General features: G+C 39.1%; 2 protein-coding genes across 2 annotated transcripts; both read right to left on the reverse strand.

The window, feature by feature from the left end:
• Nucleotides 1–1,103: 1,103 nt before the first annotated feature.
• Nucleotides 1,104–5,576, reverse strand: LOC134060315 (uncharacterized). Its single transcript, XM_062516981.1, has 10 exons — nt 5,514–5,576; nt 5,092–5,130; nt 4,403–4,744; nt 4,052–4,224; nt 3,801–3,865; nt 3,502–3,668; nt 3,132–3,253; nt 2,822–2,886; nt 2,130–2,287; nt 1,104–1,818 (listed from the first exon to the last, which is right to left on the reverse strand). Exons 2-10 carry the CDS (start codon nt 5,114–5,116, stop codon nt 1,727–1,729), a joined length of 1,209 nt encoding a protein of 402 aa, XP_062372965.1. The 5' UTR covers nt 5,117–5,130; nt 5,514–5,576; the 3' UTR covers nt 1,104–1,726.
• A 2,864-nt stretch (nt 5,577–8,440) lies between these two features.
• Nucleotides 8,441–14,519, reverse strand: LOC134060316 (uncharacterized). Its single transcript, XM_062516983.1, has 10 exons — nt 14,443–14,519; nt 14,071–14,109; nt 13,390–13,731; nt 13,043–13,212; nt 12,792–12,856; nt 12,491–12,657; nt 12,150–12,271; nt 10,126–10,190; nt 9,434–9,591; nt 8,441–9,122 (listed from the first exon to the last, which is right to left on the reverse strand). Exons 2-10 carry the CDS (start codon nt 14,093–14,095, stop codon nt 9,031–9,033), a joined length of 1,206 nt encoding a protein of 401 aa, XP_062372967.1. The 5' UTR covers nt 14,096–14,109; nt 14,443–14,519; the 3' UTR covers nt 8,441–9,030.
• Between the last annotated feature and the right edge of the window lie 22 nt (nt 14,520–14,541).

The following is a 14,541-nucleotide window of genomic DNA, read 5'->3' on the forward strand; positions in this document are numbered from 1 at the left end:
CCGAAGATATGGCCGATATATAGATGCATTATTGTGGTGTATTAACCATCTCTTTCTAATTTCTGACAAATGGCTTCTATATGCTGTCATAAGTCAGTGATCTTTTTAATTCAATAATGTAGTATTTCTGATCCATTTAATCATGATATAGAAAAAAGTGTTACAATAATAAAAGTGTTAATATTGCTTAAGTCAGAAATACACAGAAAGATTTTCCTTTTGTTACTTATCTCTGTGTTACCATTAAAGACATTGAACTTATCTACTGTATGGTTCAATGGCATTGGCAACCTCCCAGAACACATTCGTTTTGAATAGCCTGGAGCTGTTCTTAGGGCATTCCTACAATCCAGCCAAACCACTTCATTCAGTTCCACTACGTGCTTTTTACACCCTTGTGTACTCAGTTGTGAGTGCAGAGAGAAAAAAATTAAGATGACCTCTTGCTGTGACACAGAGCTAATGTCATCACCAGTTCATTCACAGACCATTTAGCTGACAATTTTAATTGCTAAAAATATGTGTTCTGCACAATTGGGAAAATATATGTGCTACAGTTTTACTACTTTTGATAAGCAGGAGACTTAAGTCTTATGCCATGACCTATCTCAAACAGACCTAGCTATCTAGCTCCAGTTCTAGTCACCCTTTAATACCTTAATTGGCAGTTTGGCCAATGTCCTCTGCTTTCAAGCCATGATTATTTATTTCTGTGCAGGTCTAGTGTTAATGCTGTGTTTTCCCATCAAGACTCCTTTGCTTCTTTCCTTTTCCTTTAATACCAGCACCCTTTGTCTTTGCAGTATCCCTGTACACACTGATACAAACTGAATGCTGCATGCAGCCGTTTCCCTTGATCATCACTGGCAAGTGCAGATTTTTTCCGCGATTGCATTCACATGGTAGCTGTGGCGGCAACATTACAGAAACATGACTAGGTCGGCAGGAGGTAGATATACAGACATATGAATTCAGACAGCACAACAACAACAAAAAATCCTGCCATATAAAAGTTTGTGAACATTGCGGAAATACACGTCTATCTGAAAGCGGCTATAGAGTACTGTATGTGTGGGAAAAAATGCACGGGTGGGAAAGCTGCATCATTTTGCTCTTGCATTCATATTTTTATTTCATTATACACATATTTCTGTCAGAGACCTGAAAGTGCACCAGGCATTTTCTATTGATCACATGACCATAATAAACCTCTATAAAACATATGGAAACTGGTTAAAGTGCAACATATAAACTTAAATAAATACAAAGACACACACACAAACACACACACACACACACACACACACACACACACACACACACACACACACACACACACACACACACACACAAACACACACACACACACACACATACACACACACACACGCACACACACACACTCACTCACATACAGACACCATACACATTCTCTCTTGTTCCAACATAATACATACTCCTCACAATTGATATGCTACATCCAATAAATAAATAGAAAAATAACGTTATAAATAGATAACATTGCATTGTTCACACTACATAACCATACAGTCCTACCATTGGTTATTTCAATAAAAAACAAAGTCCATTCATTGTAAGACCTTTTCTTTTGTTTCCAGGTCTTCATTCAGTCAGGGCTGTGCAAATGTTCATGCAATGCCCATCAAAGGTGGAAACATTTCCTTCATGTGGAGTTGATTGGGGGGGTGGGGGGGGGGCTGGGCGTCTACCAGGACTGCGTGGCAATGACGGCCAGAAGGGTCAGGCTGAAGGTGGTTCCAAGACTGATCCTGCTGGTGATGCTTCCTGAGCTGACGGCTGCAGGGCGAGACAGAAACAATGTTAGGTGGACAACACCCCAGATTAACTCAAAATGTCATTCGTCCTCATATTAGGACAGAAAAGACTGTGATGTAATAACACCGTTAATGGTTTAGGCAGGGCAATACTGGATAAGATGAAAATTCTTTGACAACAAGCATTGGATCACAAAAAAGAGATGCAGTCATATTAGAAATCTAGACCGCTGGCACTCAATATCTCCATATACTGTAGCACTCACAAAGACATTAGCGATGGCTGTCAGTAAAGAAATGATTGGATTGGATGTAGTGCTCAAATAAACTCACCTGTGCCATTCACAGAGACAATGTTAATAGTCAGGTTGCCACTTGCTGCTGCTCGCACCATGGTGTTGTATATGGCGGTTGCACTTGGCAATGTAGCGTTGTATGTGAAGTACAGGTTTGACTGGGTCACATAGGAGTTCGCGAAAACTGTCCCATCACTGTGGAAGAAAACAGCGGTGAATTAATAAGGTTTCTCTTGATGAGTTGACACGAGTAGTAGCCAAGTACAATTCAATGGGATATTTATTTGAAAATGAATTTAGAACATACATGTCAAAATAAAATTGATACTAGTGTTAGTTTTTTGTTTTTACTTGTTTAGTGATGACACTCTGTATCCATAAAGGATTATGAACACATTCATTAAGGATTATAAAGTAACCCAATGTATTATAATTGTAAGGATTGTCACTAAAATGTCTATGACTACTCTCTGGGTTGCAGTATTGTAGAATAAGCATTGTGATATTTCAATAGCATATAACTTAAGCAATGCAGTCATGACTGTGTGCAGAAGTTACATATAAACGTATACTAATAATTATGAGGGGTGTTATGAATGCTTTATAGCACCCTAATGAATGTGTTCATAATGATTCATGGATACTGGGTTCATAAGTGTTGCCTGTGTATATTTTGGGGATAGCATATCTATATACAATATCAATAAAAGATTATTAAAACATACTTACGCATATGTTGTGGGGTTCAAAGAGACAAAGTTTGTAGAGTAATCTTCCAGAAAGAAGGGCTCCAACTGAAAAGGGGAAACAACAGTTAAGCTTCATTCAGACTGCAAGCGACAACTGACTATAGACTAGAATAGAGTTAGAATGACTTAAACGTGTACTTATTATAATGATGATTTTGATAATGTATTGGCCTACAGTATGTAACCCCTATACTTTATATTTAGACTTAACTAACTCCTTCCTTTGCCAGACAAACAGTGTATAATCAATGCAATCTCCTATTTTCACATAACTTTATTATCACACTTACCTCGGATTTAATTCTGGATGTTGTGTCACGGTAGGCAGTTGAGTTGACAGCGGCCAGCGTAACGGTAGAAGTAGTCCCATTGGTGGTAGTGAACTGAACATTGGCCATCACCTTTGGCTCATCTGTGGAAAAAAATACACACAAAAGAACCTGTGGTAAGTGACTGTGTGTGTGTGTGTGTGTGTCTGTGTCTGTGTGTGTGTGTGTGTGTACTGTATATATGTGTGTGTGTGTGTGTGTGTGTGTGTGTGTGTTTGTGTGTGTATGTGTGTGTGTGTGTCTGTGTGTGAGCATCAAATGAAATAAAACAGATAACAGATCTGGTCTGTCGCTTGATAGTTAGCCTTGTTGAAAAACGAGTTAAACTCACGGAGAACGGAGATGGTGCTTGTATCCACAGACAGGTCGGCGGGGCTGGCCGCTTCTTGCAGTTGCTGAAGCACCTCCGTTGTCTCAGGGACAATATCTGGCACAGACTGATCAAACTCCACATCTATCTCTGCCTCTGTGTTGTCTGCGCGATAGCGGGTCACGGCCCTGTTTAGAAAAAGAGAAAAAAGAAAGACATTATGAACGTGTTTGTTTAACGCTCGACTTTGACCATTGCCATGGTCATTGCTCTATGCAAAATAACTGGTTGTTGGAGAAAATGAATTGGGCCTAACTTACCTCAGCGACTTGACAGCAACTCGGAAGAACCTTGACCCATACTTCGCTTTGTAGATTGGTTCCGACTGTGGAACACAGAATTATCATTAGACTACAGTGGCAACAAAGCCAGTCTTACGGCATTACAGACATCTGTCTTATTATAAAAATGATTGCATGTGTTATTATTCTCAAATGTAACTCATGTTTTGTATTTTAGGTGAATCAAATGCCTTGAAGAGACTGAAACAGTATTTGTAAATTAGCCTTACCCAGGTAACAATGGAAGCAACCAGCGTCTGGTAAGCTTGAGTTTGAGGGTTGTTGTAATCAGCAATGTAGGTTCTGGTCATCGCAAAGGTCATTGCAACTATGTAACGTGGAGTGGTTATTGGAGATGCTGTTGTTGTTGTTGCTGCTGCTGCTGTTGTTGCCGTTGTTGTGTCTGAAAAATCAACGAGTGATTTCAGTGTGATTTTTCACTTTCATGAGTGTGCATTTTTTTTGCATTTTCAGTCAAATAAACACAAACAGAATAATGAGATTAAAAACTGAAAATCCACTCAGGTACCTGAGGAAATTAACACCTTAGCTTACTTGTATAGAAATATTTGATTGGTTACCTTCTGATTGGCCTGAACCCTCCTCTACAGTTTCCCGCAGAAATCGTGACAGGCTGTCTGAAGACTTCTTCTTGGCAGATAGGCCTTCCTCCTTTGAGGCAAGGGCACGCAGTTCAATTCTGGGGCCGGACTTGCTTGTTGGGGTGACCAACATCAATTCAGAATCTTCCTCAAGCAGCCCATTCTCTGTGTGACCATTGTGTCTGGAGTCAAACGCAGTGTGAGAGCTTCTCTCTCTCAGCAAGAGGTGTGACTGCTCTACGTCGCTGTTGAACTCAATGTTGGAGTTGGGCCGGCTTGGTAAACCATTGATGGGATAGCACAGTAGTAGCAGGACGAAACCTGTACAAAAGTAATCAGTTAGTAACCTTATTGATGGAAATGAAGAAATATAACAGGACGAAATAGGGGACAAGCTTCAATGTAGAGCACATTGACCAGATAATGTCAATCAAAGTATTGACAACTGGAGTTAGACAACTTGGTCTAATTGAGATAGGTCAAGGCACAAGTTTTAGCCCTACTATGCTTATCAAAATAGCCTAGTGAAACTGTTGCATATACAATGTTTCCAACTGTGTAGAACACATTATTATTATTATTATTAAAGACATTTTCCTATACCATAATCTAATGGATCAGAGATACTACATTAATACATTAAAAAGTGGTCAAGAAATATCACTGACCTATGGACAGTATTTGGACGGCCATTTGTATCAGTTTGTCTGAAATAAGAAAGAGATGGTTAATACACCACAATAAAAAAAAATAGCAATTAAGGAATGAAATCATATATATATATATATATATATATATATATATATATATATATGTATAGCCTACATATGTCTGTATATACAACAATTTCCACAAACTTAAATGTATGATTAATCAATACATTCATTAAATATAAGTGATCAAGAATAAAATAGTATTAAAACTAAACCAATCGGGTGAGTTTATCAACTTGAGTAATTAAGTTTCTTTTTCTATATGTTAAATATCTTCATCCACAAATTAAAAATTGATCATTCGAAAGTAATATAAAGTATAATGTCTTTCAAAAATATTAAGTATGTGTCTTTCTGAGAAATAACCAAAATCCTACCTGTAGTTTAGTCCTTGGGTGAAAAATCCTTTTTGTCAATAGGCCAATGAGTATGTGACCCTGTCGTCCTCTCTGAGTGTCCGAGTTGTCTGAATGAGGAGGTGAGGATACTGGCCATTTAGTACTCCATCTCACACAAAAAGATGCTCTCTGCCCATCATCAATGTTCGTCAGACTTGTTCTATTTTGGTCCTCTTTTGGTCATCTTTTGTGTCTTTGCGCAGTCTAATTACATCAGCAGGTTCTGAGTGACGTGGTGGCTGTCTTGTCACTCTGTTCATCCACACCCATACAGCATAGTTATTTACACAGTCCAGTTAAGCTTGTCATTGCAGACTATCACAATAACACCTTTCAACAGGTACTGTAACACTTCGGAACACCTTTAGAATTTCTTGAACACCTTTCTTGAATTTCCCCTTGGGGATCAATAAAGTATCTATCTATCTATCTATCTATCTATCTATCTATCTATCTAGAAAGTGGACGCATTCAGGGGTGGGGGGGGGGGTTAGTGAGATTCTAAGGGAGTCCTAATTTTAAATCTTTCATGGGGCCCAAGATTTCTGGCGGCATCCCTGGACGCATTCAGCAGGGTGAGGCGTGTGACGCAACTGAATCGTAAAACAGTGGATCATATGACAATGAATAGCTCAGAAAAACACAAACAAGTGGTATGCTGCCAACCACTCCCATGTGTTTGTATTGTGTGACAGTGTTACATGACGGCCAATAAACCAGAAACTGTTATATTGAGATAAAATATATAGTCCACCCACCCAATTTCAAGTTCCATTTCTATCTTTTATTTAGAGCAGTAGTACAGAGTGCTTACGCCAACAACTGAACTTTTTGTACTGGTCAAAGTATGGGACATACTGTAAAGCTTTTTTTACTCTGGGCATTCATTTTTCCTTGTGTGTGTTTGTGTGTGTTTTTTTTTATCTGTGCTCTAAGTTTGTGAAATTAAGTTTTATGCATAGCTTGTGCTGCTAGTTAGAGCAGGCTAAAAGAGGTTACTTGCTAATTGTCTATAATATGTTGATAGTATTATATAGTAGTTACATATAGTATGTTTTTACAATTCTTTCAAGTGTTTAAAAAATACATTTTAAATATAGAGAGCAAAATCAGAAAATATATATTGTTTTTTTTTTAAAAATCTTCCTCCTTTCAAAAATCAAAATAAAAGAAAACAAACAAACATAAAAAGCTCTATAAATACAGTATATAGCCGCTAAATACCTGCATTTTTATATTCATCAGGGAGGGTTTTATTGTTCAATTTATCAAATAGATATAGGTCAAGCTAGGGGCTTGGCTATAGACCTCTGAAGTTCGCCTACAAAAAGGACCCAAACCTGCCATCTTTGCCCATACAAGGAGATCCGGAAGTTAATTGAGGCTAACTGCATATGGCAAGTTGCATTGTAAGTTAGCTCTGATAGAGATAGCCTAGATACTTTATTGATCCCCAAGGGGATATTCAAGATCCCATCAGCTTAAGACACCATACACAACATACGCTACACTCTGGGGTAGTAAAGATCAAAGTGTGCCGTCTTCACCTACCGAAGATCACAGTATCCACTAGAAGGCAGTGGACAAAACGGTGTAGCGATAAACGTCTACATTTTCAAAGTCATCATCCCCGCGACAATTTAAAAGATGCAATAATTGAAAATGCTCATGTTACTTTCCCATAGAAAACATGTCCTTTCCTTATTTGGGCAAAGATGGTAGCTTTTTTGTAAGCGAACTTCAGAGGTCAATTGTCTACTATGACCGAAGATATGGCCGATATATAGATGCATTATTGTGGTGTATTAACCATCTCTTTCTAATTTCAGACAAATGGCTTCTATATGCTGTCATAAGTCAGTGATCTTTTTAATTCAATAATGTAGTATTTCTGATCCATTTAATCATGATATAGAAAAAAATGTTACAATAATAAAAGTGTTAATATTGCTTAAGTCAGAAATACACAGAAAGATTTTCCTTTTGTTACTTATCTCTGTGTTACCATTAAAGACATTGAACTTATCTACTGTATGGTTCAATGGCATTGGCAACCTCCCAGAACACATTCGTTTTGAATAGCCTGGAGCTGTTCTTAGGGCATTCCTACAATCCAGCCAAACCACTTCATTCAGTTCCGCTACGTGCTTTTTACACCCTTGTGTACTCAGTTGTGAGTGCAGAGAGAAAAAAATCAAGATGACCTCTTGCTGTGACACAGAGCTAATGTCATCACCAGTTCATTCACAGACCATTTAGCTGACAATTTTAATTGCTAAAAATATGTGTTCTACACAATTGGGAAAATATATGTGCTACAGTTTTGCTACTTTTGATAAGCAGGAGACTTAAGTCTTATGCCATGACCTATCTCAAACAGACCTAGCTATCTAGCTCCAGTTCTAGTCACCCTTTAATACCTTAATTGGCAGTTTGGCCAATGTCCTCTGCTTTCAAGCCATGATTACTTATTTCTGTGCAGGTCTAGTGTTAATGCTGTGTTTTCCCATCAAGACTCCTTTGCTTCTTTCCTTTTCCTTTAATACCAGCACCCTTTGTCTTTGCAGTATCCCTGTACACACTGATACAAACTGAATGCTGCATGCAGCCGTTTCCCTTGATCATCACTGGCAAGTGCAGATTTTTTCCGCGATTGCATTCACATGGTAGCTGTGGCGGCAACATTACAGAAACATGACTAGGTCGGCAGGAGGTAGATATACAGACATATGAATTCAGACAGCACAACAACAACAAAAAATCCTGCCATATAAAAGTTTGTGAACATTGCGGAAATACACGTCTATCTGAAAGCGGCTATAGAGTACTGTATGTGTGGGAAAAAATGCACGGGTGGGAAAGCTGCATCATTTTACTCTTGCATTCATATTTTTATTTCATTATACACATATTTCTGTCAGAGACCTGAAAGTGCACCAGGCATTTTCTATTGATCACATGACCATAATAAACCTCTATAAAACATATGGAAACTGGTTAAAGTGCAACATATAAACTTAAATGAATACAAAGACACACACACAAACACACACACACACACACACACACACACACACAGACACACACACACACACACACACACACACACACACACACACACACACACACACACACACACACACATACACACACACACACGCACACACACACACTCACTCACATACAGACACCATACACATTCTCTCTTGTTCCAACATAATACATACTCCTCACAATTGATATGCTACATCCAATAAATAAATAGAAAAATAACGTTATAAATAGATAACATTGCATTGTTCACACTACATAACCATACAGTCCTACCATTGGTTATTTCAATAAAAAACAAAGTCCATTCATTGTAAGACCTTTTCTTTTGTTTCCAGGTCTTCATTCAGTCAGGGCTGTGCAAATGTTCATGCAATGCCCATCAAAGGTGGAAACATTTCCTTCATGTGGAGTTGATTGGGGGGGTGGGGGGGGGGCTGGGCGTCTACCAGGACTGCGTGGCAATGACGGCCAGAAGGGTCAGGCTGAAGGTGGTTCCAAGACTGATCCTGCTGGTGATGCTTCCTGAGCTGACGGCTGCAGGGCGAGACAGAAACAATGTTAGGTGGACAACACCCCAGATTAACTCAAAATGTCATTCGTCCTCATATTAGGACAGAAAAGACTGTGATGTAATAACACCGTTAATGGTTTAGGCAGGGCAATACTGGATAAGATGAAAATTCTTTGACAACAAGCATTGGATCACAAAAAAGAGATGCAGTCATATTAGAAATCTAGACCGCTGGCACTCAATATCTCCATATACTGTAGCACTCACAAAGACATTAGCGATGGCTGTCAGTAAAGAAATGATTGGATTGGATGTAGTGCTCAAATAAACTCACCTGTGCCATTCACAGAGACAATGTTAATAGTCAGGTTGCCACTTGCTGCTGCTCGCACCATGGTGTTGTATATGGCGGTTGCACTTGGCAATGTAGCGTTGTATGTGAAGTACAGGTTTGACTGGGTCACATAGGAGTTCGCGAAAACTGTCCCATCACTGTGGACGAAAACAGCGGTGAATTAATAAGGTTTCTCTTGATGAGTTGACACGAGTAGTAGCCAAGTACAATTCAATGGGATATTTATTTGAAAATGAATTTAGAACATACATGTCAAAATAACACTGATACTAGTGTTAGTTTTTTGTTTTTACTTGTTTAGTGATGACACTCTGTATCCATAAAGGATTATGAACACATTCATTAAGGATTATAAAGTAACCCAATGTATTATAATTGTAAGGATTGTCACTAAAATGTCTATGACTACTCTCTGGGTTGCAGTATTGTAGAATAAGCATTGTGATATTTCAATAGCATATAACTTAAGCAATGCAGTCATGACTGTGTGCAGAAGTTACATATAAACGTATACTAATAATTATGAGGGGTGTTATGAATGCTTTATAGCACCCTAATGAATGTGTTCATAATGATTCATGGATACTGGGTTCATAAGTGTTGCCTGTGTATATTTTGGGGATAGCATATCTATATACAATATCAATAAAAGATTATTAAAACACACTTACGCATATGTTGTGGGGTTCAAAGAGACAAAGTTTGTAGAGTAATCTTCCAGAAAGAAGGGCTCCAGCTGAAAAGCGGAAACAACAGTTAAGCTTCATTCAGACTGCAAGCGACAACTATAATAACCACAATAGACCAAGTCATGATAGTATAGCCAAATTTGGTGATTACAATCAAAACTAGATGTACCGCAAAGCGATACACAATATGACCGCCGCTCAGTCCTGCACATTCTCTCCGCAAATATCAATCACGCTTGTGTTTCCATCGCCTACTCCATCCTTACTGCAACTTTTATGTATGTAAATGAGTGTGTGCATGTGTGCGCTTGCTTTTGTGTATGAGTGCTTCTCTGTCTAGTGTGAGTGTGTGTCTGCTTGTGTGTGTGTTTAATGTGTCTCTGAGTATATGTTCACTGTGTTCTCTGCCGTCACTGTCACTCCAATATCAGATAACACCCACACACACACACACTCACATGCGCGCATGTGCACACACACACACACACACAAACACACATACACAGGCACACACTCACACACACACACTCGCACACACACACACACACACACACACACACACACACAAACACACACACACAGGCACACCCAGAGAGAGAGAGAGAGAAAGAGAGAACACACACAGAATACACACAGATAACACAGACACAGAGAGAGAGAGAGAGAGAGAGAAAGAAAGAGAACACACACAGAACATGCACATACACACATATACACACATGCAAACACACAGATGGGCACACAGAAATGCACCCACACACTATAGTACATCACACACACACTCACTTCTCAGCTCCGGTGGTCTCACAAAATGTACTCAAAGATTTGTGTGTGCATGTGTGTGTGTGTGTGTGTGTAGGTGTGTGTGTGTGTGTGTAAGGGTGTATGTGTGCATGCGTGTGGGCGTGTTTGTGCATGTGTTTGTATAATGTTTTATGTACATGTGTGTATGTAGTGGTGCGTGTGTGTGTAGGTATGCGTGTGTGTGTGTGTATTTATGTGTGTGTGTGTGTGTGTGTGTGTGTGTGTGTGTGTGTGTGTTCCTGCATGTTTGTTGCACCCAGAGCAACCATTCTCTTTTAAAACATATTTGGAAACTAGTTGATTAAAGGTTTCTAATGGTGTCACTTATATGTTTCTAGGACAAAAACTAGCAGAGATTGAGATGTTTGGAACAGTTTTTGAAATCCCCAGGGGGGGATTTAGACTCCAGATAATACCACCATCTACTGGCCGATGGGTATACAGTCCTGAATGTACACATAAATCCATTTATTTTATAGCCCCCCATGGATGAAATTCCACAAAACTTGGCTTACTCCCAGAGGGTGTCAGGTTAATCATACACATGAAATTTGGTGCAGTTCATAACATCTCATCTGAAGATAGGGGCAATTAAAGCAATATTACATTGCATTTTCAATTTTTACGATGGGGGGGCAAATCACAAATGACTGGTTATAAGCTAAGTTGATGCAAGCTCTAGAGAACAACATACCATAAACATTTTGTCATCCTCGGTGCCACGGTTCAGGTAGTTATGTAGGAAAAACTGTCATTTTTGGGCTTCGGGCGGGGGCAGCGCGGGGGTGGAGTGACCCCCGGGGACGAAACGAAAATTTTCCATAGAACTCTACTGGGGCTACATGCCCACCAAGTTTCATGCGCTCCGGTGTTACGGTGTCCCGGGAATCGTTGACGAAAAATGACGGGAAAAAAGAATAAAAAAAAAAAAAAAAAAAAAAACTTTGACAACAACTATATGACCGCTTCGCTAGCTACGCTAGCGGCGGTCATAATAACCACTGGTGACCCAAATCGTCACGCAACAAGTTAGAATGACTTAAACGTGTACTTATTATATTGATGATTTTGATAATGTATTGGCCTACAGTATGTAACCTCTATACTTTAGATTTAACTTAACTAACTCCTTCCTTTGCCAGACAAACAGTGTATAATCAATGCAATCTCCTATTTTCACATAACTTTATTATCACACTTACCTCGGATTTAATTCTGGATGTTGTGTCACGGTAGGCAGTTGAGTTGACAGCGGCCAGCGTAACGGTAGAAGAAGTCCCATTGGTGGTAGTAAACTGAACATTGGCCATCACCTTTGGCTCATCTGTGGAAAAAAATACACACAAAAGAACCTGTGGTAAGTGACTGTGTGTGTGTGTGTGTTTGTGTGTGTGTGTGTGTGTGTGTGTGTGTGTGTGTGTGTGTGTGTGTTTGTGTGTTTATGTGTGTGTGTGTCTGTGTGTGAGCATAATGAAATAAAACAGATAATAGATCTGGTCTGTCGCTTGATAGTTAGCTTTGTTGAAAAACGAGTTAAACTCACGGAGAACGGAGATGGTGCTTGTATCCACAGACAGGTCGGCGGGGCTGGCCGCTTCTTGCAGTTGCTGGAGCACCTCCGTTGTCTCAGGGACAATTTCTGGCACAGACTGATCAAACTCCACATCTATCTCTGCCTCTGTGTTGTCTGCGCGATAGCGGGTCACGGCCCTGTTTAGAAATAGAAAAAAAAAAAAAAGACCTTATGAACGTGTTTGTTTAGCGCTCGACTTTGACAATTGCCATGGTCATTTCTCTATGCGAAATAACTGGTTGTTGGAGAAAATGAATTGGGCCTAACTTACCTCAGCGACTTGACAGCAACTCGGAAGAACCTTGACCCATACTTCGCTTTGTAGATGGGTTCCGACTGTGGAACACAGAATTATCATTAGACTACAGTGGCAACAAATCCAGTCTTACGGCATTACAGATATCTGTTTTATTGTATGCATGATTGCATTTGTTATTATTCTCAAATGTAACACATGTTTTGTATTTTAGGTGAATCAAATGACTTAAAGAGACTGAAACAGTATTTGTAAATTAGCCTTACCCAGGTAACAATGGAAGCAACCAGCGTCTGGTAAGCTTGAGTTTGAGGGTCGTTGTAATCAGCAATGTAGGTTCTGGTCATCGCAAAGGTCATTGCAACTATGTAACGTGGAGTGGTTATTGGAGATGCTGTTGTTGCTGCTGCTGCTGCTGTTGTTGCCGGAGTTGTGTCTGAAAAATCAAAGAGTGATTTCAGTGTGATTTTTCACTTTCATGAGTGTGCATTTTTTTGCATTTTCAGTCAAATAAACACAAGCAGAATAATGAGATTAAAAACTGAAAATCCACTCAGGTACCTGAGGAAATTAACACCTTAGCTTACTTGTATAGAAATATTTGATTGGTTACCTTCTGATTGGCCTGAACCCTCCTCTACAGTTTCCCGCAGAAATCGTGACAGGCTGTCTGAAGACTTCTTCTTGGCAGATAGGCCTTCCTCCTTTGAGGCAAGGGCACGCAATTCAATTCTGGGGCCGGACTTGCTTGTTGGGGTGACCAACATGAATTCAGAATCTTCCTCAAGCAGCCCATTTTCTGCGTGACCATTGTGTCTGGAGTCAAACGCAGTGTGAGAGCTTCTCTCTCTCAGCAAGAGGTGTGACTGCTCTACGTCGCTGTTGAACTCAATGTTGGAGTTGGGCCGGCTTGGTAAACCATTGATGGGATAGCACAGTAGTAGCAGGACAAAACCTGTACAGAAGTAATCAGTTAGTAACCTTATTGATGGAAATGAAGAAATATAACAGGACGAAATAGGGGACAAGCTTCAATGTAGAGCACATTGACCAGATAATGTCAATCAAAGTATTGAGCACTGGAGTTAGACAGCTAGGTCTACTTGAGATAGGTCAAGGCACAAGTTTTAGCCCTACTATGCTTATCAAAATAGCCTAGTGAAACTGTTGCATATACAATGTTTCCAACTGTGTAGAACACATTATTATTATAAGACATTTTCCTATACCATAATCTAAAGGATCAGAGATACTACGTTAATACATTAAAAAGTGGTCAAGAAATATCACTGACCTATGGACAGTATTTGGACAGCCATTTGTATCAGTTTGTCTGAAATAAGAAAGAGATGGTTAATACACCACAATAAAAAAAAAAATGGCAATTAAGGAATGAATTCATATATATATGTATAGCCTACATATGTCTGTATATACAACAATTTCCACAAACTTAAATGTATGATTAATCAATACATTCATTAAATATAAGTGATCAAGAATAAAATAGTATTAAAACTAAACCATTCGGGTGAGTTTATCAACTTGAGTAATTAAGTATTTTTTTCTATATGTTAAATATCTTCATCCAAATATTAAAAATTGATAATTCGAAAGTAATATAAAGTATAAGTAGTGTCTTTCTGAGAAATAACCAAAATCCTACCTGTAGTTTAGTCCTTGGGTGAAAAATCCTTTTTGTCAATAGGCCAATGAGTATGTGACCCTGTCGTCCTCTCTGAGTGTCCGAGTTGTCTGAGTGAGG

This window comes from Sardina pilchardus, chromosome 16, assembly GCF_963854185.1.
Source record: "Sardina pilchardus chromosome 16, fSarPil1.1, whole genome shotgun sequence".
Classification (NCBI taxonomy): domain Eukaryota; kingdom Metazoa; phylum Chordata; class Actinopteri; order Clupeiformes; family Clupeidae; genus Sardina; species Sardina pilchardus.